The 27,994-nt window shown below is 36.7% G+C and overlaps 4 protein-coding genes across 4 annotated transcripts in view; 2 read left to right on the top strand and 2 right to left on the bottom strand.

The window, feature by feature from the left end:
* Window positions 1-33: 33 nt before the first annotated feature.
* LOC117904910 (pentatricopeptide repeat-containing protein At1g74850, chloroplastic) lies at window positions 34-6,808 on the top strand. Its single transcript, XM_034817721.1, has 4 exons — window positions 34-2,040; window positions 4,907-5,221; window positions 5,297-5,404; window positions 6,074-6,808. Exons 1-4 carry the CDS (start codon window positions 191-193, stop codon window positions 6,408-6,410), a joined length of 2,610 nt encoding a protein of 869 aa, XP_034673612.1. The 5' UTR covers window positions 34-190; the 3' UTR covers window positions 6,411-6,808.
* Window positions 6,809-9,263: 2,455 nt separating this feature from the next.
* LOC117905019 (transcription factor MYB1R1-like) lies at window positions 9,264-10,998 on the top strand. Its single transcript, XM_034817877.1, has 3 exons — window positions 9,264-9,604; window positions 9,940-10,148; window positions 10,337-10,998. Exons 1-3 carry the CDS (start codon window positions 9,268-9,270, stop codon window positions 10,760-10,762), a joined length of 972 nt encoding a protein of 323 aa, XP_034673768.1. The 5' UTR covers window positions 9,264-9,267; the 3' UTR covers window positions 10,763-10,998.
* Window positions 10,999-14,153: 3,155 nt separating this feature from the next.
* LOC117904824 (serine/threonine-protein kinase AtPK2/AtPK19-like) lies at window positions 14,154-19,456 on the bottom strand. Its single transcript, XM_034817595.1, has 6 exons — window positions 18,739-19,456; window positions 16,819-16,901; window positions 16,608-16,728; window positions 16,315-16,488; window positions 14,694-14,801; window positions 14,154-14,608 (listed from the first exon to the last, which is right to left on the bottom strand). The coding sequence occupies exons 1-6, from the start codon at window positions 19,318-19,320 to the stop codon at window positions 14,327-14,329; spliced, it is 1,350 nt and encodes a 449-aa protein (XP_034673486.1). The 5' UTR covers window positions 19,321-19,456; the 3' UTR covers window positions 14,154-14,326.
* A 2,099-nt stretch (window positions 19,457-21,555) lies between these two features.
* The window catches only part of LOC117934507 (transportin MOS14), a 61,731-nt gene continuing 55,292 nt past the window's right edge, over window positions 21,556-27,994 (bottom strand). The window contains exons 16-27 of the mRNA XM_034856222.1: window positions 27,671-27,722; window positions 27,220-27,375; window positions 24,709-24,832; window positions 24,523-24,604; window positions 24,354-24,442; window positions 24,196-24,270; window positions 24,043-24,097; window positions 23,395-23,514; window positions 23,218-23,310; window positions 22,979-23,124; window positions 22,122-22,299; window positions 21,556-22,010 (exon numbers count right to left, since the gene is read on the bottom strand). Of these exons, the coding sequence (XP_034712113.1) occupies window positions 21,732-22,010; window positions 22,122-22,299; window positions 22,979-23,124; window positions 23,218-23,310; window positions 23,395-23,514; window positions 24,043-24,097; window positions 24,196-24,270; window positions 24,354-24,442; window positions 24,523-24,604; window positions 24,709-24,832; window positions 27,220-27,375; window positions 27,671-27,722 (1,449 nt within the window). The 3' untranslated portion in view covers window positions 21,556-21,731. The remainder of the gene's footprint in view (window positions 22,011-22,121; window positions 22,300-22,978; window positions 23,125-23,217; window positions 23,311-23,394; window positions 23,515-24,042; window positions 24,098-24,195; window positions 24,271-24,353; window positions 24,443-24,522; window positions 24,605-24,708; window positions 24,833-27,219; window positions 27,376-27,670; window positions 27,723-27,994) is intronic.

Below are 27,994 nucleotides of genomic sequence, written 5' to 3'. Positions count from 1 at the left end.
TCTTTCTTCGAACCAGTTCAAGCTTTTTCTTTCTCGACCCATTTTCTCTGTAATTTTCTCGGCAAAATTAGCAAGAAAGTGAAGTAAGCATCTGAGAAATTTTCATTTTCTTCGTTTCATCGAGCGCGGAAACCAGTTCGCACCCGCTCAAAAGTAATTCTACAAGTCACATGCAAACTAAAATACTAAAATGAACCTCTCACCCTCTATCCTCATCTCTTCTTCTCCCTCTGCGACTCTCCTGAGACCCTCTCATGTCAATCTCAGACCAAACCCTAACCTTAACCGACATTTATTCCCCACCAAAGCAACCGATTTCTTTGGCTATCAGAAAATATTCGCTAGTGCCGCAAGGATAAGGGCGAAGCCCAAAGAACTCGTCCTCGGAAACCCCTCCGTCACAGTCGAGAAAGGAAAGTACAGCTACGACGTCGAAACTCTGATCAACAAGCTCAGTAGCCTCCCTCCTCGGGGCAGCATCGCTCGATGCCTTGACGTCTTCAAGAATAAGCTATCTCTCAACGACTTCGCTCTCGTTTTCAAGGAGTTCGCGCAACGCGGCGATTGGCAGCGGTCGCTTCGACTCTTTAAGTATATGCAGCGCCAAATCTGGTGCAAACCGAACGAGCACATTTACACTATCATGATCGGCGTACTTGGCCGCGAAGGCTTGCTCGAGAAATGCCAAGAGATATTCGACGAAATGCCCAGCCACGGAGTGGCTCCTAGCGTCTTCTCATTCACAGCATTGATCAACGCGTATGGCCGCAACGGTCAGTACAAATCTTCGCTTGAACTTCTTGATAGAATGAAGAAAGAGAGGGTTTCTCCCAGTATTTTGACTTATAATACTGTGATTAATTCTTGTGCTAGGGGTGGGTTGGATTGGGAGGAGCTATTAGGATTGTTTGCTCAAATGCGGCATGAGGGTATACAAGCTGATATTGTTACTTATAATACTCTGCTTAGTGCTTGTGCTCGAAGGGGTCTTGGGGACGAGGCAGAGATGGTGTTTAGAACAATGAATGAGGGCGGGATTCTTCCTGACATTACAACTTATAGTTATCTTGTTGAGACTTTTGGAAAATTGAATAGGCTTGAGAAGGTTTCAGAGCTTCTTAAAGAAATGGAGTCTGGAGGGAGTTTTCCAGACATAACTTCTTACAATGTCTTATTAGAGGCTCATGCACAATCAGGGTCTATAAAAGAGGCAATGGGTGTGTTTAGACAGATGCAGGGGGCAGGATGCGTGCCAAATGCAGCTACTTATAGTATTTTGTTAAATTTGTATGGGAGGCATGGGAGATATGATGATGTCCGTGATCTTTTTCTTGAGATGAAAGTTAGTAATACAGAGCCAGATGCAGCTACTTATAATATTCTCATTAATGTTTTTGGGGAGGGTGGGTATTTTAAGGAGGTGGTGACTTTGTTCCATGATATGGTGGAGGAGAATGTTGAGCCAAATATGGAGACCTATGAGGGGTTGATATTTGCTTGTGGGAAGGGAGGGCTTCATGAGGATGCCAAGAAAATTCTACTTCACATGAATGAGAAAGGGGTGGTGCCAAGTTCAAAGGCCTATACTGGGGTTATTGAAGCATATGGACAGGCTGCTTTGTATGAGGAAGCGCTTGTTGCATTCAACACAATGAATGAAGTGGGGAGTAAGCCAACTGTGGAAACCTACAATTCATTGATTCAAATGTTTGCAAAAGGTGGGCTTTACAAGGAGTCTGAAGCAATTTTGCTGAAGATGGGTCAGTCTGGTGTTGCACGGAACCGGGATACGTTCAATGGCGTGATTGAAGCTTTTAGACAGGGAGGCCAGTTTGAAGAAGCTATAAAGGCTTATGTTGAGATGGAAAAGGCAAGATGTGATCCTGATGAGCAAACCCTTGAGGCAGTGCTAAGTGTTTATTGCTTTGCCGGTCTTGTGGAAGAGAGTGAAGAGCAGTTTGGGGAAATTAAAGCTTTGGGAATATTACCCAGTGTCATGTGCTATTGCATGATGCTGGCAGTTTATGCAAAGGCTGACAGGTTAGTATTCAGTTATTTGAGTGCTCTTTTTTCCATTCTTAAACTGTAGAGTAGTTTTCATGTTAAGGTTTTTGTTGATTATCATCCAAAATTATGATTTTGCATGAATAAGAGGGCAGGGGAGATATGGTGTGGTAACAAAGGGTAGAAGGAAGATGAAGTCATCCTAATTCACCTCTATGTATGAGGTTAAGCCCTTGCTGTAGTATAGAAGTTCGGCAATATGATGGACTACTCTAGCACTCTCCATATTGAACATGAGGCTGGACAACTATACTTCCTCTCTTTAAAATTATTGGATTCCTACTGTTATCACAATGAAGTTAAAGAAGGGTAGTGGCAAGACAATGGAAGACAGAAGAAAGTATACATGTACAGTAAAAAAACTAGTTTTCCTTTTATTATGTTATAAATTAAATCTTTTGAGTTGATGGTCAGGAGCTATGTAGGGCATTGAAAACACTTGTCAGGACCGTAGTGGAGTTATTGGCTCAGCAAATATGATCGATGATTTTAAGGTGCTGAAATGACTTTAAATCATGTACCTGGGTGGAGGATGATAGGGTATCTACACAGGTTTTTCTAGTGCTAACGGTATTTGTGGTCATTTCACTAGAGTCCCCTTCATGGATGTAATCCAATTTTCTCATTGATAAGATAAATACATTGGAGGGTGCTGAAATGATTTCAGATCATGCAATTAGGTGGATGATGATAGGGTATCTACACATGGGTTTTTCTAGTGCTAACGGTATTCTGGTCATATCACTAGAGTCCTTGTCATGGACGTAAGCCTATTTCTCATTGATAAGATAGACACATTGGTTTCTCCTTCTCTTCTTATACACCTCAACTCAACCAATCAGTATGAAGTTGGGTTGCCTACACATATACTTTCACCAACCAACCAGCTCATCTTGGGATTTATCCTGAAATCATAAGCAATCATGATTCTTCTCACCCACCTAGACCAAGTTGTCATTTCTTAGCTGCCTTGTCTGTCTCTTTGACTTTCCTCTTGTCCTTGTGGCAACTTAAGTTGAGTCAAATAACTCCTCATTGTGGCACTTATTAGTCTTTGTTGCACATGACTGAACCATTTAGTTGGTTTTATCAAAATCAGCTCTGTTGGAGGCACTAGGGTTGTCTTGTACCCAGTGTATATTTCAGTTAATTTTTAAATTGTTCTGGGAACTTTTTTCCTATACTTTATATTTGATTTAGTATTGAAATTGTTGGTGTTTAGGATTTCCATATATTGATCGATTAAACTTTATTCAATCTTTACTTTCTGTAATGCTGGCTTCCTTACCAAGTAAATGCAAGAAGACAAAAAAAATTTGCTTTTCTGCATGGTGATTTGGAAGAGTATATTTTGAGCAATCTCCCAGATATGTTGCTCAGGGAACTGAATGTACAAGTATTGTGGTTTTCTGTGAAAGGACTAAGGATATGATTTTCACTGGCTTTTTAGCAGAGAAATGATGATTGATGGTGAGTAAAGGGATTTAACTCTGTATATGAAGATGATCAGTTGAATCATATTTTTACTAAAGCATTGGGAAGAAATTATTTTCATGAAATTTGTAGTGAGCTGGGAATGCTTGGCGTTTATGCTTCAGCCAAGGTAGGGTGTTGGAACATGCATGCATAGGCTTTCAAAAACTAGGGGTTTTCTGGTCATCTATCAGACTCTCACACTTGGATAAAAACCCTTTCCTCATTCCTATGATTATCATTAAGTTCTCTTCATTATTTATGCTCCTCCTCATGGGCTTCTCTTTCTTATTTTTCTTCTTCATCCTCTTCTCCTTCCTGTTTTCTTTCATTATAACAGAGGATACAGCCTTGTACATAAAAGGAGAAACAGGACTTGCCTTTACAAACCTCAAATTTTTTGGCAAGGGCTTCATGACTAAATACCATTTCTTTCCCTTTTTTATGGGGTAGATAAGCCCATGATTACAGTATCATATTTTGTTTTTTTGTTGGTTTCCACTGCTTTGTATCTTGATGTGGTGCTTGGTTAGATGTCTTGGGGGCAATTTAATAATGAGCAATCAATATTATCACTATCCTGTGATTTATTGAAAACATTGTGTTAGTGGGTGGAAACTTGCCTTGGAGTTGAGTAATCTAAAAATCCATTGTGTATAACTTTCTATCAGCAGAAAGAATGGGTTTATTAGCCTGTACCTCCGCCTGAAATGTTTTACCTCTTTTGCTGTTTCCTGTCTTGGCAACCTTAATGATAGATGACTCTTAAAACAACTTTCATTAGGTGTGTAAATGGCTGATTCGAAGGGAGAAGAGGATGCCACATTGTATTTTCTTTTAGGAGAAAGATATCATTTTCTTGATATATAAGTCATAAAGTTGTGTATTGATTAATTGTAGTTTTTGGGAAAGTAAGAAAAGTGTGACAACATTATTTCTTGCTTTACCACTGAACTTTCCTGTATTAAGTATCTGGGTTACCTTTTAAATGAATGTTATATAGTAGTTCCTACCATTGATGATCAAACTGAAAATATATCTTACCTGGATATTATCTTTTGAGCTCATCCACCATATTATGGATTATACTGTGTTTTCTTACAATGTTACTTTGGGTTTCTTGTGTTCTTCCACTGTTGATGTTGGTTGCAGTTCTCACTCCAGATACAGCATGCATTCTGTGGAAATTGTTCCACTTTAAACTAAAACATCAAATTTTGTGAAGTTCAAGTCTGGTTATGATTCAGACATTTTAAATGTGCAATTAATGGATGGAATTTTGTGAATATTTTGGAAGTGAAATTGGAGACATTCACTTCAATCTCCTTTTTTGGTGAATCATCTTACCTATTGAGCTCTTTACTTGCAGGTGGGATGATGCCCATCAATTGCTGAATGAGATGTTTACAAATAGGGTATCCAACATTCATCAGGTAATTGGTCAGATGATCAGGGGAGATTATGATGATGATTCTAACTGGCAGATGGTTGAGTATGTCTTTGAGAAACTCAAGTCTGAAGGTTGTAGTTTGGGAGTGAGGTTCTACAATACGCTCTTAGAAGCACTTTGGTGGCTGGGCCAGAAGGAACGTGCAACAAGAGTACTCAATGAAGCAACAAAACGGGGGCTTTTTCCTGAGCTTTTTCGCAAAAACAAACTTGTGTGGTCTGTAGATGTACACAGGTATTGATCTTTCTTTTTTCCAAATTATGTTCTTTCAATTGATTTTCTTTCAATCTTGACGCCATTCATTTTCAGGATGTGGGAAGGTGCTGCATGTACAGCAATATCAGTTTGGCTCAATAATATGCATGAAATGTTCATTAGTGGGGATGATCTTCCTCAACTAGCAAGTGCTGTAGTTGTGTAAGTAATTTTCTTCTCTATCAATTTCTCATGTTCTTTTTCTTGCATGACCACTCTTTTGAATTGGGCCAAGCTTAGGGCCCCCTGGTCCATCCCAAGTTTATACTCTACTGGACCAAAAGACCCAGAAGAGCAGAAGGGGGGTGGGGAGCACTGGTGCTGTCAGTGGTTTGAGCTGAAGTTTGCCAACCCCAAGGGCTAGACTTGATGTGATGTGCTTGTTTCTAGAATTCAAAAATCTTGAATAAGTTTCATTACTGACCTTGACAAGTTTATCAGGGGATGTGAACTTTGGGTAAAACATGGATGAACTTGATTCAGGCAACTGTAATGCAGGCTGTTTGGGCTTGAGCTTGTGTTTGGGGAAAATCTTGCTTGGGGTAGGGTTGGGTCCAACAAAGTTTTGTTCTGAGCCATTTCTTAACTGTGGTTGCAAGGTGCTGCTCAATTAGGTTGATATGCAGCAGGATTTACCATGAGTGGGGAAGGTGTCATGGTCATGGTTTAATTGGAGGGGGCAGGGAGGTTTATCATTCTGTACCCAAGGTTTACCTTCCTAATGCTATTTCTTCATCATCCCCCAAAGATTTAGAAACAAACACCATTAGGATCTGCTAATTAATTGCATACCTAAAGTTAATTTTAACTGGAAATCATTTTTTTTTTCAGGCGTGGGCATATGGAGAAAAGTTCAATAACACGTGATTTTCCAGTTGCAAAATCTGCATACGCATTTCTAAATGAAGTTTCATCATCCTTCTGTTTCCCTGGTTGGAACAAGGGTCGAATTGTCTGCCAGCGCTCTCAGCTCAAGCGAATTCTATCCAGTACAGAGCAGCATTCAGATGAATACAAAAAGGATAGAATAATCACTCTAAGTAACTCTCCCTTTCCACTTCCTGGAACAATTACATCCATGAGTAATGTCAAAAGAGACCAGCTTAGCAATGCTGATGCTGAAACAAGCATTATGACTAGAACAGAGCTTATGACAAGCACAGTTTAAATAAATATACAAAAACCATTCATCTGTCTACTGGGCTCACCCTCTGCCACGAAATCTTCTGTCAAAACAATCATTTTGGTGACAAGTTTTCTGACCTTTCCTGTTCTAGAGGAGTGTTTAGTTTTTATCAAGTTAAGACTTCCAGTTTTCAGAAATATTGAACAGTGGCAGTTACAGATTAGCTTGATTTAAAGGCAGGTTTGGTCCCCGGTGATAGCAATGGCAGAGACCCCAAACAGCAAGATGAATGGTCATGATTTTGTAACTCTAGAACTTATTTCCTTTTTTTTTTTTTTTTTTTTTATGTTCTTTTAATGTACATGTACATTATATTTTTCAATATATTGAGATTCTTCTTTGGAGAAAAGCTATGAGAATAAGTTTGGTTCAGCAAGGGATGGCCTCTACATTCCTATCATGATCTTAAGTTAATAAAGTTTCCTGTAAATGTAATATTCTGAGCTGCAAATTCTCTATGTTGCTTTTTAGTTTCATGATCTGAAAGTGCCAAGTTGCCAACAGCGTTTCCAGGCTTGACACTAGATTCTCTGGATGCCAAAATATTGCTCTGTTCCATACTTTCCTTTTGCTTTTTCTAGTAAATTAGGATAGAAACCTAAGACCTCCTAAGTTGTGAACAGTCATCGAGACGCATTAACATTCAACTGGGAATTTACAGAAATGGAGATAGTAAAATTTTCAGAGAGGAAGAATTTCTTACAGATATATTCAATGTGGATGATGTCTGTCTTCACTAACTTTACAGGCTTTCCATCTCCTTCTGTCTTTTCTTTTATGCCATTCACATGAGGCAAAAGGGAGAGAAAGGAAAGTTCCCAGCAGTTTGTCTGAGTTAATGCACCCCCAAAACTTGAATTCTTTCCATTGAGAAAGTTCACAACAGCCCATGAAAACCACTAAGGAAAGACCCACCTTTTGATTTGAGAGGCTAAGAAAATAAAACCCATGTGTTAAACGCACGCCTATTTTCCTTCAACCCTAAGTAAAAAGCTTTATGGGTGACAACTGAACACCTTTGACTCATCAAACAAAGCAAAGGTCAAAAAGCCCCCAATTATCACTTCCTAAAAACAAAGCGAAACAGTGAAAGCAAAAGGCCAACAAAAAAAAAAATAAAAATAAATAAATAAATAAATAATAAAAATGAGAAAAAGTCCCACCTCTCAACACATGCAAATGAGCAGTGAGTGAGTGAGTGAGTGAGGGAGTGAATGAGGGCAATGGTGGAGCCCTCCAGGCATTATCTTTCGGTCTCTGTGGCTTAGCCCTCAACGCAATTTCCTTCGGTCTCTGTGGCTTATCCTCCTTGACTTATCCCCACCACCATTATAAAATTCATTAAAATTTAGTACTGCCTTTCGGAACAACCAAAATATCTTCTGCTTAGTGGACAGATTTTGGAATATGCTCCTGCCCCAACGGTCCATATTCACCACCATCTTTTTTTTTTTTTTTTTTTTAAACCTCTCAATTTCATTTTATTTTTGTTTTATTTTTTGTTTTTACGTATGTTTTGTTGGCGTTACTTTGATATCAATGTGTGGGGACGATGGGATCATGGGCGTGCCAATTTTTTCACGGGCTATGGACTTGTTTGGAAAGATGGGTATGATATAAAATATTGGATATAGGAGTTCGGTTTTGAATCATATGATTCATGTTGGGTACGTTTGTATATACTTTTATGTTAAAAATAAAACATAATAGTTAGTTGTCCAAAAATATTAAGAAAAAGAATAGTTTTTCTAAAAAAGAAAAATAAAATATAATTAAAATTAATTTAAAATTTATACTTTTAAAATTATTTAATTTTTATATAATAAAGAAAAATAAGTTAAATAAATTTAAAGAAATTATGAAAAAAAGTTTATTGATTTTAAATTTATTTTTTAATTTTTAATTAATAAAAAATTTAAAAATCAATTATAAAAGTTAAATATTATTACAAACTCATCTTAAATTTAGGGAATGTTTAATAAACCAATTTAATAATTTAAAATAACTTAATAACTTAATTTAAGTTATTAAATAAATTAAATATATTCAATAAAATAATTTAATGATAGGAGTTAAAGTGAAAAACAATTTAAAATAATCAATTTATTGTTAAACTATACCGTCATTTTACCTTTTTATCTTTATTTGTCATAATTCATAATTCATTTGTTACTCTACAATCTCTATTGTTTTTTAACCTTATTTTCTTTAATTATAATTTATGAGAATAAATATATCAATTTAATGACTTAAAATAAGATTTAAGTAATAAGTTTTAATTTAATAACTTAAATCATTAAGTAATAAATATTAAGTTTTATCAAATATGTTGATCTTTTTGTCTTTTTTATAAATAGATTTTTTTTATTAAAATATTTATAATAAAATAGAAATGCTAGTAGATAATGTCATTTATTATCATATGTCATAGTGACCTACCAGGCAAAAAGGATAAGGCCCATTATATTTGTTGTGTTATATCTATATCATGATGAGATTATAAAAGGATAAACTTAGAATTTTTCTTCTACCATTTTTTCTATCCACTTAACATTATTTTTACACATATTTATTAAAATATTGGTGATTTAAATTTAATTAATTTAAAAATAAAATTGCGAAAATAGAAATCTTCAGTAGAATCCCAAGGGATAAATATGAATTAATAGAAAATCCATGAGGATCCCATATCAACACAAAATCCAATAAATACAAGGCTCAAATAGACAGAGCAATAAATCCCACGTATCGAAGGTGTGGGAAATGACGGTTTGGCCCCCTGGCTCCACGTGGTCCACGCTAGTATGCTATATATTTGGGACACTGCCTCCATCATTAGATGCGGCCGCTCTGCTTCTTTTTTCTTCGGAGTCTCCGACGTTGCTCCGGCGACATGTCTCGCTGCTGTTCTCAGTGTGGTCATAATGGTCATAATTCTCGCACGTGTGCGGAGTCCGGTGGCGGTGGCGGTGGTGGTGATGGTGGTTCCGAAGGGATCATGCTGTTTGGAGTGAGAGTCACTGTGGATTCGATGCGTAAGAGCGTCAGTTTGAACAATCTGTCGCAGTATGAGCAGCCTCACGAGTCTTCCAACGCCGATGCCACCCCCGCCACTGGATACGTTTCCGCCGACGATGTGGCTCACCACTCCTCAGGGAATCGCGAGCGCAAGCGAGGTTCCATTCACATCTCCGATCGTCGTTTTTGTCTCTTTCCTTTTTTTGTCAATATTTTCCTTTATTGATTGTTTTTTTCCGGTTTTGATTGAGGTACAAATTATTTGGTTTTTTTTTTATCTATTAAATCTAAAAGTCATCGATTTGTTTTTGTAAAGATTGATTTCTGTTTTATCGTTCAATTTTTTTTTCCTCACCAAAATTTTTGGTAAATAAGTGAATTCATTAGTCAGTGTTTGTTGATTATCAGTCGAAGTTGTTGATTTGATCGTAGAAATTGTTGTTTTCGGATCTAAAAGTACTTGATTTGTTTGATGCTTTTGGAATATTTTCAGGTGTCCCATGGACCGAAGAAGAACACAAGCTTTTCCTGGTTGGATTGCAGAAAGTTGGAAAAGGAGACTGGCGAGGAATCTCCAGGAATTTCGTGAAAACTCGAACTCCAACACAGGTCGCAAGTCATGCTCAGAAGTACTTTCTCCGCAGAAACAATCTCAATCGACGACGCCGCAGATCTAGCCTCTTCGACATCACCACCGAATCGGTAATTCACAGAAATAAAATCTTCAAACCTTTTCAGTTACTATTACTTCTTTATTTCCTCAGCAACCAAACGGACTATATATTCGCTATAACTATAACTATAACTATCTCAGTTTAGTTGTGTCAGATTGCAGCATCGAAACAGACCATAATCGTCATTCTGTAATTATTTCATTTTCTCTGTGTCAGGTCACGGCAGTTCCAATGGAAGAAGAGCAAGTACTTCACCATCAAGAGAACACATCTCAATCGCAGCAGTCTCCTAAGACTTTTTCCGAGACCGGCAGTGGCGGTGGATTTCCGGTTGTGCCAGCTTTTCCAATGCCGATAAATCCGGTGGTTGTACCAGTTCCGATTCAGAATCCAATGGAAAACCTAACTCTAGGACAAAATGATGTTAATACAAGGCTGGTCCGTCCGATTCCCGTTCTTCCTATTCCTCCCGAGTCAACGGATCTCAACTTGAATCTGAAGTCCCCAGTAGATCCATCCCCCTTGTCACTGAAGCTCTCCCTGTCATCCAATCAGAATCACCCAAATCAACCATCTAGGCACTCCGCTTTTCAGGCTATGTCAAGCTTCAACAACGGTGATAGCATCATAAGCGTTGCTTGAGAAAAACCGTTGATGAATGGCTATGGATAATTAGAGCGATCAGGTTAGGGAAAATTAGGTGACTATGTGTCTCTAGTATTTTCCTTTGTTTGTACAGGACCAGTCTTGCTGCTTGCAATTTTTTTTTTCTTATGCTCTTGTATTAGGTCCTTGTTTATTTCCCTTCTTTTCTCTCTAGTTGTATAAACTCAAAACAATACAAGTGCTGTTTCATTGCTGATATTGGTGTTTGGTCCCATGTGGGTTAGGATTCTCTCTCCTGTTGCTTTGATTTTATGTGATGGGAAAGTTAGACACACTCGCTTCTACTTCCTGTGGACATGGGAGGAGCTGTGCAACCGCTTTTTGTATGGATCATATGTTACCTAGGGTTTTAATTTTTTTTTTCCCAAAAAAAAAAAAAAAAAGAAGAAGATAATATGTTGCTTTTGTGTGGTGGGTTGGCTCTATGATTTCAATTGGGTTGTTTGGCTTTGGTTAGATAGGAAAGGGTGGCTGTCCATACCATTTTAGTACCTAGTTTTAAAGGGGTTGTGTGATGGGTTGTCTATTGTGTAAGAGTTTCCTTTTTGGGTTTAATAGTTTGTATGTTTGATTTAAAATTAAATTGATAATAATTTTAAGAAGTGTTTTTAATATTTAAAAAATTTTATTATTTAAATATTAAAAATATTTTTTAAAATTACTTTTAAACACGTACTTTTTTTAAATTAATCTGAAACATATTTTTAACTTTATGAAAATAATTAGGATAGGCGGAAGGGGATCAAACAAAGATTTGTTTAGGTCCACTATTGAAACCAAGAGAGGGCGAGAAAGCCGTACAAAAACTGGTCGTCCATTGAGGGTCTAAGGTAGGAGACACCTAACACTCTTAGGCTTAAGGGTAAGCGATGCAAGCAATGAAGAAGTAGAAATGGTGGAGATGGGATTGCTTGCCGGTTTATTTATCGGTAATTTCAACAAGTGGGTATAAACAAAAAAGGAAAAAGAATATTTGGAACAAGTGGGTATAAACAAAAAGAAAAAGAAAGGTTGAGATCCAAAGTCAAGTTCTGATGTTGTGGGAATCACGCATGAACATGAGGTCTGTACGATGCCACTACATTATGTTTGGTACTTTTCATTTTGGGTGAGAAGTGTACTATTCACTTCATTATTGCACCTACTTACCGCCCCCTTTCCAAAATATATAATTGGAACTACCCCAAACCCAACACCCATCACTATCCAGCCTGGATTACCAAACACAAATCTCTTTATTTTATACCCATGATCCTGCTAGGCTCTTCTTGTCTGTCGTGTCTCTGGATAAGCCGCCCAAATCTACTCCTTAATAAAAGGTAAAAAAAAACATCAACTAAATTATTTCCGGGGTGAAATGATTGTCTGAAGGGGATGGGGGAGAGAACGTAACACCTATGAAATATGTTATCTGATCCTGAAGCAAAGAGGCTTGGAACAAGATTCTTCCCCACTGCTTTTCCTTTCCCTACTTTATACTCTTCTCCATCCTTGAGGTTTTACCAATGCTTTTCATTCAAACCTCCGTTTATTCTCTGGTTTTGTTTCTTTCCTTTTTTTTTTCTCTTTGAATGCTTGAATCCGTCCATGGTTTATCTCCTCAACATGGTCTTTATGTTTCAACACTGCCATATTCATTGATAAATTGAGGAAACTGCAATTAACGAACACAGGGAACATGGGAAATGAAGAGGGCAGTATATTTCTGGTAAGAGAAAGCAGGAAAATCTAGATAAGACACTGGTTATTCATGCATTCCAAGCGAGCAAACCATATGACTGCATTTGCTGGCTTATTCTAAGAAATAAGTAACTGAAGATGGTGCTACTTTACAACATGAGGTAGAGGACGGATTGATGTCTCCTCTGAATCAGATAGGAGGCTATGTATCTTTCTGATGTAATCCGAAGCCTTCCCATCAACGCCTTTCTCTTCCTGAATCACATATGAAGACCCTGCTCCTTCATTTGGCTCAATTAGGTATGTGATGGGCTTGGAGCTACGCTCTGGAACTTGTGACCTGCTGCTTCTACCAGGATGCAGATGGTCATTAGTAACTGTGTTGGGGGCTGTTGAGGAAGCAGAGTTCCTGGGAGATGCTGGTGTTCCACCTATTCCCAGACTCATCTTCGCAATGGAAAAAGATGACAACTTAATCATATTTGCTGCCACCAGGATTGACTTCTCACAGAGGGACTGGTAACTGTTGCTTCTGGCATTGTTTTTCATGGCTACTTTCACTAGTTTACAAGAGTATTAGAAGAGATGGATGCAGATCAACAAGTGAAGTGGTAGGGTATATATAACCATAATATACTTGCTTTAGAAGCAATGTGGTAGTGCTCTCTATTACAGCCAAAGAATCATCCAACTTTCTTCAGTGGGGGATCCCTTTCTAATTCCCCTGAATGAGATCTTCTTTTCTTAAAAAATCTGACTAAAATGTAGTATGACCGGATAGGAAGAATTTATCAGTTCCATTCACACATGCAAGGTAGCGTGGCTGGACAAGGCTGGACAAGGCCACTGTTCTTCTTTTCTTGAAAGACCTAAACGTAGTATGACTGGATAGGAAGAATGTATCAGTTCCATTCACACATGCCAGTTAGCGTGACTTGACAAGGCCACTGTTCGAGGGTCCTCATCATTGAAGTTCAGTTCTTAGTTGTGCGTTTTCCACTGGATGCCCAGCATACCTTTATTTCTAAAAAAGATTGATCCAGATTAACCCAAAGAAGAAAATGCCAGTTGCAGCCCTAACTTTATGCCAATCCTTCTGAAAATCTAGGTTGAAGAGAGGAGAACTGATTCTAAGCTATTAATCTAACAATGTCACTGATCACATGGATAAAGTACATAAAGTTGGAACAAAACCCTTCTCTACTTTCTACTATTTCTTTCTGCTTTTCTCAATGCTTCTCTTAGTTAACCATTGCTTTTCATTGTCTTCACAAATATATTCTAGACGAATTCTCAAAGCATTTAGAAGAAGTCAATCCAGAAGGTTCTTTTGTATTTTGGATTACATCACCTAATCCGGTTTAGTGGCTAAATGGGGGAAGTTTAAAAAATTTCCTCTAGTTATCAACAATTAGCGTGGGAGCCACTGGACTACCACACTGAGAAGCTGATAAAGTTTTGCCAAAGATTGCATTCTTCCAAATCAAGAAAGGAAACTGTTATTCGCCAAAACTTAAGAAAACTTGCAAGCATAAACTTTGTTTCTCTAAGGTCCCACAGAAATGGCTATGGTTTGACAAGACTGTTAGGATGTCCCAGCTGAACGGTCTAAAGGGTGGTGGAGCAGGTGAGCAGACATACATAAAGACGTTTGTGAAGTAAATATTTAAAACAATGCTGTAAGAAAGAAAGCTTGAATGGGACTCATGTTTTTTATTCATTGAAGAAAAGTATAATGTACATGAGAGATGAACACTATACAATTATTTCTTATTTTATTGTTTGAAAATAAAAATAAGAACAAACTTACAAGGATTACAAAGTGAATGGCTGGCTTGCTTCATTTCACCATTCAATTTATCAAGATGAAAGCCAAGGGTTAGGTGCAACATAAGTATACCCTTGGAAATGCCCACCTGCTGTTGGCGTGGGAGCTGGGGAGTCATCCAGAGGCATTGCCGTCCAGCACTGGTCGAAATTGGCTGTGCAGTCTTTTCCACTCACATCTGGCTTGAACTTCGGCTGCAATTCTCTGGCCTCCAATTTCTTCCAGTTGATTGACCGAAACCATTTATGATTTTGAATCTCATCTCCTCCAGTAGGACCACTGCCTAGCCTTCTTGATGGTTCCTTTTGCAGCAACTGACAATGTGAAAGCAATTTCCTTGTTAAAAGCTGTTCATTTGAGTTAAAAAAGATTAAAAGCCATATTGATGCATCTACTTACTCCTTTGAGCAAAGAGTGAGCTTCACTGCTTAGGTATGAAGGAAGCTTCACCTTCTCTTTGATAATTCTCTGCTGAAGCTTTTGTCTATTTGCATGTGTGAATGGAGGCTGAAGAAGATATAATCAATTTTAGTGTCATAAGAATAACAATAAAAAAATTGGTAACCTAACTGCTCTCTTGAACCTTGAGAACAGTTTACTGCTGCATAACACAACAATGAACTTGAATGGACAGTAAGCTCTGAGATTTAACACGTTCTGGTTGAACAGGAATAACTGGCTCCACAAACTGTGTGACAAAGTGATATTATAAAAAATTAAAGAAAAACTAATATGAGAGTGCTCTCATTGGCATATTAACAAGCTCGCCATTTCAGAGACTATTGTAGAATTCTCTGGTTATAATACCCCAACTTCACTCGCATCAACACCATAGGACAAAGGTGTGGATATGACTCTAAATACCCCCATTTTGCTTTGGGTAAGACTATTTGACTTTTAATTGATTTCTCAATTCTTTTTAAGTTTCTTAAAGAGAAAATTTCATTGAGGAAAGAGGCTGTTTGGGAAGTGAATTTTTATGAAAATATTTGGGGATAAGAGAGAAAAGAGAGGAAATTTTTGTAAAGGATATCTTTGCTTCTAAAATTCTAATTAATTTTTAATTGGATCTGTCTTCTTTTTCTTTTTTCTTTTGTTATGTTATATTCAAGCACCTGTATCCATTACTGCAATCATCGTTAAGGGATATGAAAGATCACACACCTAGAGTGCAACATAGATTTAATGTGTCCTACCTTCAAATAGAACCTACAAGGGTCTTACATTATACAAACTTACATTCTAAAAGATGATATGGATTAATCATGCCATGAGTGCTGATGGTGTTTAGGGTATATATAGCTAAATTTTGCTCAAAACTCATCTACATTGGCTGCAGGTAAAAAAATGCCGAGTGGTGGTTCTGGTTGGGCTGTGGAGAGAAGGAAGGAATAAGAGAGGTGAGAAAAGGGATGATAACTCTTCCCCAGCTTTCTTGAATGTTTCTTAAGGAACATAAGGGTTATTTAACGCATAATTTCTCCCCTTATTTCCTCCACATTTTCTTTTCCCTTCTATTTTTCCACAACATCCAAACAATGAAAATTAGTTCTCATCACCATTCTTTTCCTTTACTGATTTCTGAGATGCATACATTCATTTAAGCTATGTTTGGTTCTTAGAAAATGCAAGGGAAAATGCAAGGGAAAAAAAATACAAAGGAAAAATAAAAGGAAAGAAAAAGTGAAGGAAAATAAAAAATGGATTAAAAGTTGATAAGTTATTTTTATTTTTTACTTCAAACTCATTTTATTTATTTTAACTCATTAATATAAAGATTAAATAATTTTAAAATACATAAGTTTTTAATTAGTTCCAATTATATTTGATTTTCTTTTATATTTTTCATAGGACAACCAAACATGAAAAAATCATTTTCCTTTGCATTTTTTTTCTTTCCTTAGTATTTTCCGGGAACCAAACATAACCTTAGGGTTTGAAAATGGAAAAGGTTCCTTATGTTGCCTAGACAATAATATACAATAAAAACTGTAGTAATAGAGAGCACTGCCAACATTACCTGCCCAGTTAACATTTCATACAAGAGTATCCCAATACTCCACCAATCCGCATCTTTATTGTGCCCCTTAGAAAGTAAGATTTCTGGAGCCATGTATTCTGTGGTTCCACACATTGAATTAGATCTGCTTGACTCATCAATTTCTTTTGCCAGTCCAAAATCAGTTAGCATAACCTGTATGACAAGCACTGAGTTCAGCAATGGAACATGCATATTCAAAATGAAAAGGGATTTTTCATAACTTTCATGCATGTTCCAGAAAAAGTATAGGAGTCTATGGGCACTGTCATTACATGCCCATCAGCGTCCATGAGAATATTTTCAGGTTTAAGATCCCGATGTACGATGCCGCTCTTGTGAAGATGGGAAACAGCAGATACTATCTCAGCAATATAAACCCTTGCCTGATCCTCGCTACCCAAGACATCACATACCCAAGAACTCAAATCAAAACAGGTAAACATACATTGTGATTGATGGTTTAAAGGTTTAAAAGCAAGATACCTGAAGATACCCTGTCTGTATAGATGAAAGAAGAGGTGCCCTCCATTTACAAAATCCATGATCAAATAGAGTTTAGAGTTTGTCTGTGAATACAAAAGCGAAGAATAAGAACACAGTAAAGCATAGACACAAACACATACATGCATGGAGAGAGAGGGACAGAGAGTACAGAATACAGCATTTAATTCATACCTAATTAGCAGTTGAGAACTGGATCTTATCCCATGCCACTTACAATTATGTAACTGTGGATTGCAATAGGAATTCATTACAAAAATGATTTAGCAATTACTAGGGGCTAATGGACCTCAAGTTCTTATTTTGATAAAGATTAATTTCCAATAAGCCTCTCATAATCCTCATGTATGAAGAGGCAAAGTAAGGCCTAATCTCCTACCATAATGAAGGATGTTTTTGAGATCTATGATCTGTGCCCTGTAATCATTTAGCATAAAATTTTCTTTATCCTGTCCAAATGAGCAATGCAAAAGTATTGAGTGCTGAAAAACTACAGTTGAGGATGATAAGATAGCTGAGCGATGAGTGAATGCCAAATGAGCAATGCAAAAGTATTAAGTGCTGAAAAAACTACAGTTGAGGATGATAAGATGGCTGAGTGATGAGTGAAGACAGGATGTAACCAGAAGCAAAGCATTTGTGAAAAATTAGAGGTGGCATCAATATGTGTAAGCCATATCAAAGTTGAAATTGGATGGATACAACTAAGAGTTGATCCACAAAATGCAAATTAGGATGGTAGTTGCTTCAAGAGGTGCAATTGCTTTTGGTTTGTCAGAAAATGCTGTTTGGAAGTCTTCTTCTTCACAGAGAAATCTAAAAAATGCAAATTAGGATGGTAGTTGCTTCAAGACGTGCAATTGCTTTTGCTTTGTCAGAAAATGCTGTTTGGAAGTCTTCTTCTTCACAGAGAAATCTAAAAAATGCAAATTAGGATGGTAGTTGCTTCAAGAGGTGCAATTGCATTTGGTTTGTCGGCAAATGCTGTTTGGAAGTCTTCTTCTTCACAGAGAAATATAATGGTGTATAAGTTATCTTCTTCTTCATCTTCTTCTTCTTCTTCTTCACAGAGAAATCTAATGGTTTATAAGTTATCTTCTTCTTCTTCACAGAGAAATCTAATGGTGTATAAGTTAATAAAGATATGACCTTATGTAGAACCAAAGGGTAGAATGTAATTTGGGAAAACACCTGTATAGTTAGGAATTAGGATAAGCTGAATCTACAGCGCCTCACATGCATATGATGTTTTCCATTAGCTTTTGGGAATGCTCATCACTAACAAACATCTTATTTGGGTGGCAGCAATGAGCTCTTAATGGGCATTTTAATGACTCAAGAAGAACCTCATTATTCCATATGCCACCTATGCTCTACCTGTATACATTTTGTTTCACAATACCATTTCATTTTCCATTGAAAACTCTATACCTCCCCAACAATGTAGCTATCTAAGAAGTCCAATTAAATTAACATAGAAAAGTATAGTTGAGTTAGCACAAGAAAACCCCCAGTCTACATCTTGAAGGGAGAAGATGCCTATTTCCAAGGAAAGTGAACCAAAAAAGGTATTCCAACTAAACAATCATCAATCAATGCCTCATAATCTGTTCATACAACTACCATCCATCATTAATATGTTAATAATATGGGCATATGAACAGAAACCACATACATAATAGGCAATCCTGTTTTAATTCATGAATAAACTTCTACATTTATTTGATTGTGAGGTGGTCAATAATGATAAATGCAATCTACTTTCCCAATCTTTCTAAAACAAACTAACCCTTTGCATGCCAAGTAAATGGAATACCGAATGCTCCAAAAGAGCAATTCTTCACAATAAGACAATAATAAATGAACACAAAAGAAATCAAATTCAAGCAGAGTAACAATCACCTGAAAAGAGCACCTAAGGCTGACGATAAATGGATGCTCCACTTTGATGAGAATATCCCTCTCAGCCTTCATATAATCCATGTGATTCTTGCTTATGATAGTGTCCTTCCTCATCACTTTCATAGCAAAAATGCCATCACTATCGCCAGAGATTTCAGGTCCACCCTTCTTCCTGACCTGAAAAACCTTCCCAAAAGCACCTTTCCCAACGACCCTCATAATCTCAAAGTCCCCAGGCCCCACCCTTCCCTCACCCACTTCATCCCCACCCTCCTTATCACTTCCCTCGCTCTGAAAATCCATATCTTCCTTGAACGGAAGAAGAGGGGCGGTCACTGCAAAGCGAGGCGAGGGACCCAGTAAGGAGTGAGATCTGTTGTGAATAACTTGTGGGTCACCAAGAGCGACACATGGTGACGAGGATGAAGAAGAGGGTGAGGCTTTGTGGTGGTGGGGGGTCAGGGGGCCGAAAACATCGGAGAAATCCAGGGAATCAGGAGAAGAAGGAGATGGGATTGTGAGCTTGAGCTTGGAGGCGAGGATTGAGTGAAGGGTTTTCTTATGAGGTGTAGATGGAATCATGATTGTCGTTGGAAATTGGAAGCCGACCAAAAATTGCTTCTGGTTGGCTATGAGGAATGGAGATTACATGGTAGAGAAGGAAACACAGAGAAGAGAGAGGGAGTTTGAGATCTCATGGCGGTGGCAAGTGGCAAGTGGAAAGTGGAAAGCTGCATTATTCATGAACGGATTATGATGAACAAAAAGCGGAGCTCTTTGACTATACTACCACACGCGCATCTCCGGCGCGTGCATCTCTATCTAACCGTTTATTGCCCCTCAGCTCCAACGGCTGTTACGGTTACTTGGGTGTTCCCGCTCTTTACATGGGGTTATAATAAATTGATAATAATTTAATAAATAAGATTAATGCAAAAAATAAAAATAAAAAGGAAATTATTGAATAACTTGGTATGTCATAATAATGGAATAAAAATTCATACAATATTGTAATTTGAAAAACAGTATCATTTAAAAAAAAATCATTTTTAAATAATAAAAAAAGATGAAATGCTATTAAATATAGGGCTATTGTATGTAATACACATTATATTTTTCAATTATTCTCGAAAATATAAAACTATTTTGTATTGACAAACCATGTTATTGAGAATTGATTTAGTTTGCCCTTAATCAATTCTTCTCTTCTCTTTTATAGGTTAATTGTCCGTAACACCTTTATACCCCTAGAATTGTGTCACATTCCTTCTTACTTTTGGTTCCACGTTTTAACAGCTACCAGATGCCAATAGTTAATTTCAATAAAGTATTAACTCTAAATGTTTTTTCTCGATTATATCGAATTACCCAGTTGCACTAAATAGTTTCAAACGATAGGGCTTAGATCGAACCAAATAAATCAACTCGAATATCCATCAAAGTGGAGTGAAAAGTGTTTGAGAGTGCTTGCACACACTATTCTAATTTAAAAGATAGCATAAATTAGTTCTTTTTAGTTTGTATTATTATCAAATCTTATTTTTGGTTATTAATGTGAATTTTGAGTATTTTACGAGCAAAAGAGGATTTGAAAACATATTTTGGAGGATTAGACAAGTGAAGAAAAAGAGTTATGCATTTCGAGACTCGATGGTATCAGATGTAGATGGTTGTCATTGCAATAAAGAGGAGATCATCTCCATTTCATTTTGATACTATAGAGTGATATTGAAAAAGATAGAAGTTAAGGAAAGAAGAATTTGCACGAGACTTCTATTCTTTTTTGATTTAACTACTTATGTTTAGTTTTATTGCTTTGAACACTTTTTATCTGATGTGGCATTATAAAGTCTTGCCACATGTTCAAAAAGCTATTTTTGTTTTGAGAACATATTTTAGTTTTTTGTTCCGAAATTAATTGCTTTCTATTTTCTGAGAACTATTTTAAAAAATAATGAAGCAAATATGAAGAATAATGAAAGATAAAATTGTACATACAAAATTTATTTATTTTTAAATGTTTGAAAATATGAAAAACATATTTAAAAATGTTCCAAATTCCTAACAATTGCCAATGAACTGAAAACTGTCTTTTTGAAAATCAATTTTTAAGAATAATTTTTTAAAACCATTCTTTAATGTTTTGTATAATAAAAATCTGTTTAAAAACGTTTTTAGCATATTTTTAAATATGTTTTAAAAATAAAATTTATGTATAGTGAATAACTTGTGGGTCACCAACAGCAACGCACGTAGAGGAGGGTGTGGGCGTCCGGTGGTGGGAGGTCAGTAGGCCGAAAATATTGGAGAAGTCTTAAGGGATCAGGAGATGGGACTGTGAATTTGAGCTTGAGATGGGACTGCGAGCATTGAGCAAGTACTTTCTTTTTACATGTAGATGGAATCATGACCGACGTTGAAAATTGGAACCCACCAAGAGAATTGCTTCTGGGTAAGTTTGGAGTGGAGAGAAGGAAACACAGAGAAGAGAAAAGAGAAGATTGAGATCTCAATTCAGTGGAAATTGGAAAGACCCATTCGGACGAATGAAAGTACAAGTAAACTATTCTTTTGGTAGGCTGTTTCTCAATTGTGTATACATTATTTTGGAAAAATCACATATAAATCTAATAGCAGAGTAAAATAGACATGACAGTTTAAAATGCCTATGATTTTTTTTTTTATTATTATTATCTCATTAAATTACAAAATACAAAGGAATATTTTACTCAAAAAAAAAAAAGGGAAAAATGAAGAAACCAAGATAATGGAAACCACTTAAAAAAAAAAAAAAAAAAAAAAAAAAAAAAAAGAGAGGACAGAAAGACAGTCCCTCAACTGTCCCACCCAAAATGAAGCAACAAACCTCAAGGAATCGGTGAACAAATTGACTAATACACGATGAAAACGCTACTAGACACTGAAGTTTTGCTACTTCGACAGACGAGGCCTAATCAAAATCGCCTCACTATGTCAACTCTCTCCCTCTTCCACTATGATACAGGGGCCAAGTTCAACTCATGGGGCCTTAATGCTCCCTGAACAATCTCTTGAACTGTTCGGTTCCGGCGGCACACATCTGACAGCTCTTCCATCGAAACTGTTAGGGTGTTTATATCAGCCCCTGTTGCTACATTTGACAATGTCTGCAAAAATCTAGTCCGCTCCACCTCTGTCACCGCTGTCAATGGAACCAATGAAATGCAGTCCTTTGCCCACTCCACTGCTTTCATCCCATATGCTCGGGTTAGGGCTAGCAGTGCATATGTTACCTGTGGAACAAGGAGACCGAGTTTCAGAAGCAACTTGCCCATATATGTCAAGACTAGGGTCATTGACACGTGAGAAGGGTACAGAATTAAATACAAACAACTAGGTCTTACCGTTTCCAGTCGAGAACTTGGGAGCGCTCCTGTTAAGCAGGCAATCAGAATTCTAGTGATGCTGGCACCTCGCGGAATAATCACAGTGTCCCTGATAGATTGGTATTGTTCTCCCGGACTAGTCTTAGCAAGATCAAAGACATCGGATAAGAAGGTCAATATGGAATTGGAAGCTTCTCTGCAGGAAAGCATGTGGAAGGTATTAAATGAGACCAATTTCAATCAGCCAAATACCTCCAGAATCATTCTAACCATTATCATTGGTAACTACAGTGACGAAACATGATGAAAGGACTAAGTTTTCAAGATTTTCAACCAAACTAACTAGCAGGAAGGGGAAATACATAGCACTGATAAAACTCAGTAAATGACAGGAGGTTGTCAATCTCTGCAGGCCTTGAAGTGCCTCATGTGTAAAAAACAAAATATAGAATCTAAGATCAGGATATCATACTTACTGTTTTTCTGTTTTATTTGCTTTGTTTTTTTTTTCTTTTCTGTTCTTTTACTCTTTTTTTCATCTATCTGTTTTTTGAATTAGGGGTTTCTTTATTGGTGAGGGACTAAGCTAAGATTCTCACTCTTTAGTTAAAAACAAAAAAACAAAAAAAGAGAAGCACCTTTATGCTCACTTTTGTAATTATTCATGTTTCACTTTCATGCATAAGAAAGCAAATAACCTTACAACAAAGAGTCACATGGAGTTGTATAGGTAAAAGATGGCTCGTCTTTTCGTTACTTGCTTTGTATTACTGTGAACATTTTCATAATTAAATTTAATAAAATGATCTGAATTATCATATCTATGTAAATAAATAAGAAAACTTTTGCTAGAGAGAGAGAGAGAGAGCTAATACTTGTGTTGTACAGTGACCCCAATCATAGAACAATCTACTAATGATGGAAACACCGCTGATGGAATAAATAATTGAGGACAATAGCGAATGCATCTAGATGCCAACAAAAAACAATCATCCGCTATGTCCGGTCTGGCAGTAAACTCCTGCAAAGCAGATGCTGCCATTATTAAATAATGCTATGGATGCAGGTGAATCTAGAGAAAAAAAGGTTAACACAAAAGTCACAAAAACCATACCCGAATGTTTTTGAGAAGACATGTTGTGTGGCTGAATAGCGCTTCAATCAAATTCTTTAAGTAGTCTGCACAAGATGGGTCAGATCCAAATATCTGCAGTCCAAGTTCCATAAGCTGCTCAGTTGAAGAAAATAAAAGTAAAAATGCTATTATGCAGGACTATAAAGAAAGACATACCTTTATAACTTCACTAGAAAGATAAAGAAAGCATGGTTGGTGGTGTAGTTGATATAGGCCTTGAATCTCCTCTAGCATAGCCCCAATTGTGATTCCCATGAACCTTCCAGAAGTTCTCACCTTAAACAAAAATCAAGCTCACTGTCACTGGCTAAAAACATTATCTATTTCCAAGCTATACAAACATTGGTAAGTATAACACGTCCTCCCTCTTGGAACAGTAATATGACAGCAGAATAATAATCTATGACAAATGACACAAAAAGTCAAGAACATAACTCAGTAGTAAGCTGTAATCTAAGGGTAGGGCATGGTATCAAGGTTCATAAAATGTCTAATGAACAGATAAAGTTCCTTCCCCTCCAGAAATGCATCTTCCAGAGATACTCATTTCTTCTCTTTCAGTTTTGCTTAATTTCTACAAAGGCTCTGCTAGCCAGAGTCGATGCTTTACTCTGGAATGTGTTGACATGGCATGATAATCTTACAATGAAATAAAATTAAGGGGGCATTTTATTTGAATTATAGAACTCTTTGCTAGATGAATAGCATCATTTCTAAAATTAGCATATTTAAGTTCGGATTTGACAATTAATTTCCAAAGTTCACCAAGGTACTTTAGTGAAGCCCATGGTTCAGCAAACTCACAGCATATTTGCAAGCTCGGCAAAGAGACTCCATAGTTCGCATATCCCAAGCACGACTGCAAAAAAATTTTAAAACTCAGGTCAAACAAAAAAGTAAAGTCAACACTATCCAAAAAGGAAACCATCCTACAGGTGCCATGTTATGAATCCTTACACATCAAAGATTGCCTTGAAAATTGGCCAAAGCCTCTGAATTGCATCTGCCACTGCTTCAGGGTGATTTACATATCTAAAATTGTTTCAGTTGCAAGAATCATTTCAATAATGGATCAAGCAAAGTAAAGGATATGAGCAAAGAAACACCAATCATACCTAAAAATATATGCAAAGCGATCAATATGAACTGTAAACTCACGAGCAACTTTCTTATCCAATATTTCTGGACCTTGATTGACAACTTCCTGCTTGTTCACATTATAAATTTGGGGTATTGTCTACAAGAAAAAGAGTAACTAAATAGCTCCACCAGAAATTAACTGACCTGTAGAGAAGTAACAACAGGCAAGCATAATGCCTCCAGGGCTTTCTTAGCATGATCTGGAGGAAGTTCTGTGATAACCATACTGCAAAACACAGTTCAAGAGAGATTCAAATGTCTGCTCTGGAACGAATTTCAATTTATTTTGCAACGCACTTAATCTTAAAAGCTTATGAGAGATAAAAATACCTTAAGGCTTCAACCAGGTGAAGCGAGTCTTCAGCAGGGACTTTAAAATTACCTTCCCCATTCACTGCCCTATGATATATATGGAATAGACCATCTAAAGATCCACAAAGCTTTTTCCGGCAATCTACAGACATCAATAAAATTGAATTCATACCAGAAATAAATAGAATAACACACAGCACAGCCACCATGGTAGTGTGGCCAAACAAGAATAAAATAGTAACTGATGAATGCCTCAAGTTCAAAACCAGATAAAAAAATCCCACATACATTGGAAGTCCCAATATCAAAGGACAAGAAAAATAGAAGAATAATAGCATTAAAATAAAAAAATGACATAGAAGATGATAAATATATGATTTATAAACAGAAATGCAGTAGTTCACAGCATTCAGAGCAGGCACATTGATCAGATTAATGAACATAAGAAACATAAACACTCAAAGCAGCCAAATTTTGCAATATTTCTAATTTATGTTACATGAAGACTACATGAACTTATATTGTATATGACATGACAAAAGTTTGCATATAGGATATCATAAAAAATAAGTACCCTAGGGGAATATTTAACAAAGAAAAATAAGAACAAATTCTCATCCATTGCAGGTGACATTTTTAATTCATTACAGACATTCTATCCTAGTTATACTTCAATTTAGGAAGCGGATTGGAGGAAAGAGAAATTTGACTAGTCATCATGTCCCTGCATCCTAAATTAACTTGGGCACACACCAACACCTAACAATCAGACCTGCATTCATGTAACACAATTCCCGATTGTTCCCTCCAACATTAGCAAGCTTTAATTACCTCCTGATCAATAATCAGTAACAGGAATCATTGGTTCAACAACAGCAAGAAAACTAATTTGATAAACCTTTATTAACATCACAGGACACTACTAACAGGATCATAGGTCGTATCATGGAGAGCCATTCAAGATGTGCCAATATATGGGTTTGAAAATGACAACCATCTAACTAGAAAATCATCTGATTGGATAAAATGAACCCAGTGACTCATCTGGCTAAGTTAAGATAAAAACTCAAAGCCAACCAAGATATGTTCTTGTCGACACATCCAATAAAGGCATCTTGCTCTCTTAAAGAAAGTAGGAAAGCTCACCACATAGGCAATTTGGAAAGTTAGCAACAAGACACCAATAAAACAAAATTGTCTCATTCACGCATTCAGGTTTCTTTACATATCAGAAGATCACGGAGAGTCAAAGGAGATTAATTTATCTTTCACATGTTGAACCCAAAATCATATACACTGCCAACGAAATGTGAGTCAAATTATGCATGCCTCATAGAGATCCATTGGCAGTCTATGAATAGAATTCTTTGCCCTTGGTTCAAGTGTTGCATTATGTTTGAGCAGTGCTAAGACCATTGATCATATTTTTCTTCATTGTCTGTTAGCATTGCGTTTGTGTCATAATTTTTTTGTCTTGCTAGGATGCCTATCTTCCTCCTACATCTGTGGCAGATGTCATGGTGTCACTTTTTAGGGTTTTGGAGGGCAATGCCTAGAGCAAGGACTTTTGGTGAATGGCTACACCTACTTTTACCATAGGGGATTTGGTTAGAGAGACAGCTATGTTCTTCAAGAATAGATGGAGATCTACGGAGTTGTAATGAGCTTTTCATCATAGTAGGTGTCACTTCTGTATTCGCCAGCATATACATGTGAATGTGATTGTGTTGGACCGAATATCTATTTATTTTCTAGTCCATTCCAGTGCCACTACATGCTAAATAATGTCTTTTTAGTCAGGTAATGGCTCAAAACCATGGCCATCAGATGCATAAAAACATGCTACAAATTTTGCAAGTATAATTAAATACAATTTTAATCAAGCAATGGCAACCCTTGGCTCACATCAGGAACAAGTTAACCATCAATAGGAACTACTAGTAGGTATAATCCGCTCAATGAGCTTAAGAAAATGACATAACACCAAGACGTTGTTTTGAAATCATGTGAAGTTCTCCTTTTGTAAAATGCAAACAGAAAATACAACTATTTCAGTGATTATACTCACCAAATTCTACTGTTTGGTTCAAGAACACATGAATAAACCATGAATACCCAGTAATCCTAGTATTTCTGAACTATTTGCCCACAAATAATTTTGAATAATTCCATTTCCCAATAGTCAGTACCAGGCTATCAGTATCCAGAATTGTTTCCAAAAGTTGAATGGCTCTGAATTTGAAACTTAGACACTCTATTTTGAAAATGTAAACCAAACTTGGAAATTAGGTGGACCTGTTGATTGATAAAAACAAAAATTACATACTGAACAAAATTAGTGCATCTGGACTGATGAATCTTGTCATTATTCTGATAAAGAACTGATGAATAATTCATCAGTTCTTTATCATGCAATCATTCTACTACACCTACATACAGTTGATGATCTGAGCAAGTTTATTTCTTTAATGCTCCAAAGGTGAATTGACATAGAAGGGTGCAAATAATAACATGCGAGAGAGTCTGTACCATCACAGATGTGTTTAAATGCCAAAGCAGCAGCTGCTGCAGAGTCCTCAGATATACTCATGCCACTCATGAGAATATCTATGACTGAAGGAAAAATTGAGAGTCCACCTGGCGCAGCATCAAGCCATTTTGAATATGCTCCAATTGTTAAGCACACTGTAGAATTTTTTATAAACTCATCACACGTTAATTATAAATGATAAAAGTCAGATATCATATGCCAACTTCAAATTAAAAGTAGGTTATGTGCCTTCTTACAATTCCTAAGGCTTCCATCCCTAGAGGGAAATAAAATAAGGATGACTAATAACCTGGGGAGAGGTGATGACCAGAATCACCAACTGCATACTATAAACCTCACCCACTCACCAAAACAAATTCTTCCACCTTCGTTTCCCCTCTTCTAATATGTAGATAAAAATGAAAAAAGGAACTACAAAGAATATATTACCTGTCTGCAATAATTGGGGTTGATGGGGAAGTTTTGGAAGCATATTCATAACCTGTATTGGGGAAACAGACCACCAGACAAAAGCATATACTTTATGAGTTAATACGCTAATAGATAATCCCAAAATATTAAATTAAATGAACAAATAAAAAGAGAAACAGACACACCAAAGCAACCAGAACAATAAATTAAGAGAGTGAAACTTATAGCAATTAAATAGGTTACACATCCAGAACAACCTTTGATCATGTGAACCAAACAACACGAAGCAAATTCACCAAAGCAGAGCTGATGGGCAATGGGACTGCATAAAGACCAATCAAG

Source organism: Vitis riparia, chromosome 17 (genome assembly GCF_004353265.1).
Source record: "Vitis riparia cultivar Riparia Gloire de Montpellier isolate 1030 chromosome 17, EGFV_Vit.rip_1.0, whole genome shotgun sequence".
NCBI classification, from domain to species: domain Eukaryota; kingdom Viridiplantae; phylum Streptophyta; class Magnoliopsida; order Vitales; family Vitaceae; genus Vitis; species Vitis riparia.
Note: the sequence above shows the minus strand (reverse complement) of the source record. Positions and strands in the feature narration are given on the sequence as shown.

Excerpts from the sequence above, each read along its gene's own strand:
- LOC117905019 (XM_034817877.1), top strand. The coding sequence starts at position 9,268 with ATGCGGCCGCTCTGCTTCTTTTTTCTTCGGAGTCTCCGACGTTGCTCC. Across the intron at positions 9,605-9,939 it reads GAATCGCGAGCGCAAGCGAG|GTGTCCCATGGACCGAAGAA; the intron begins GTTCCATTCACA and ends GAATATTTTCAG. Across the intron at positions 10,149-10,336 it reads TCGACATCACCACCGAATCG|GTCACGGCAGTTCCAATGGA; the intron begins GTAATTCACAGA and ends TCTCTGTGTCAG.
- LOC117904910 (XM_034817721.1), top strand. The coding sequence starts at position 191 with ATGAACCTCTCACCCTCTATCCTCATCTCTTCTTCTCCCTCTGCGACT. Across the intron at positions 2,041-4,906 it reads GTTTATGCAAAGGCTGACAG|GTGGGATGATGCCCATCAAT; the intron begins GTTAGTATTCAG and ends CTTTACTTGCAG. Across the intron at positions 5,222-5,296 it reads TGGTCTGTAGATGTACACAG|GATGTGGGAAGGTGCTGCAT; the intron begins GTATTGATCTTT and ends ATTCATTTTCAG.
- LOC117904824 (XM_034817595.1), bottom strand. The coding sequence starts at position 19,320 with ATGATTCCATCTACACCTCATAAGAAAACCCTTCACTCAATCCTCGCC. Across the intron at positions 16,902-18,738 it reads GCCTTAGGTGCTCTTTTCAG|ACAAACTCTAAACTCTATTT; the intron begins GTGATTGTTACT and ends TTGTATTCACAG. Across the intron at positions 14,802-16,314 it reads ATGAAATGTTAACTGGGCAG|CCTCCATTCACACATGCAAA; the intron begins GTAATGTTGGCA and ends TATCTTCTTCAG.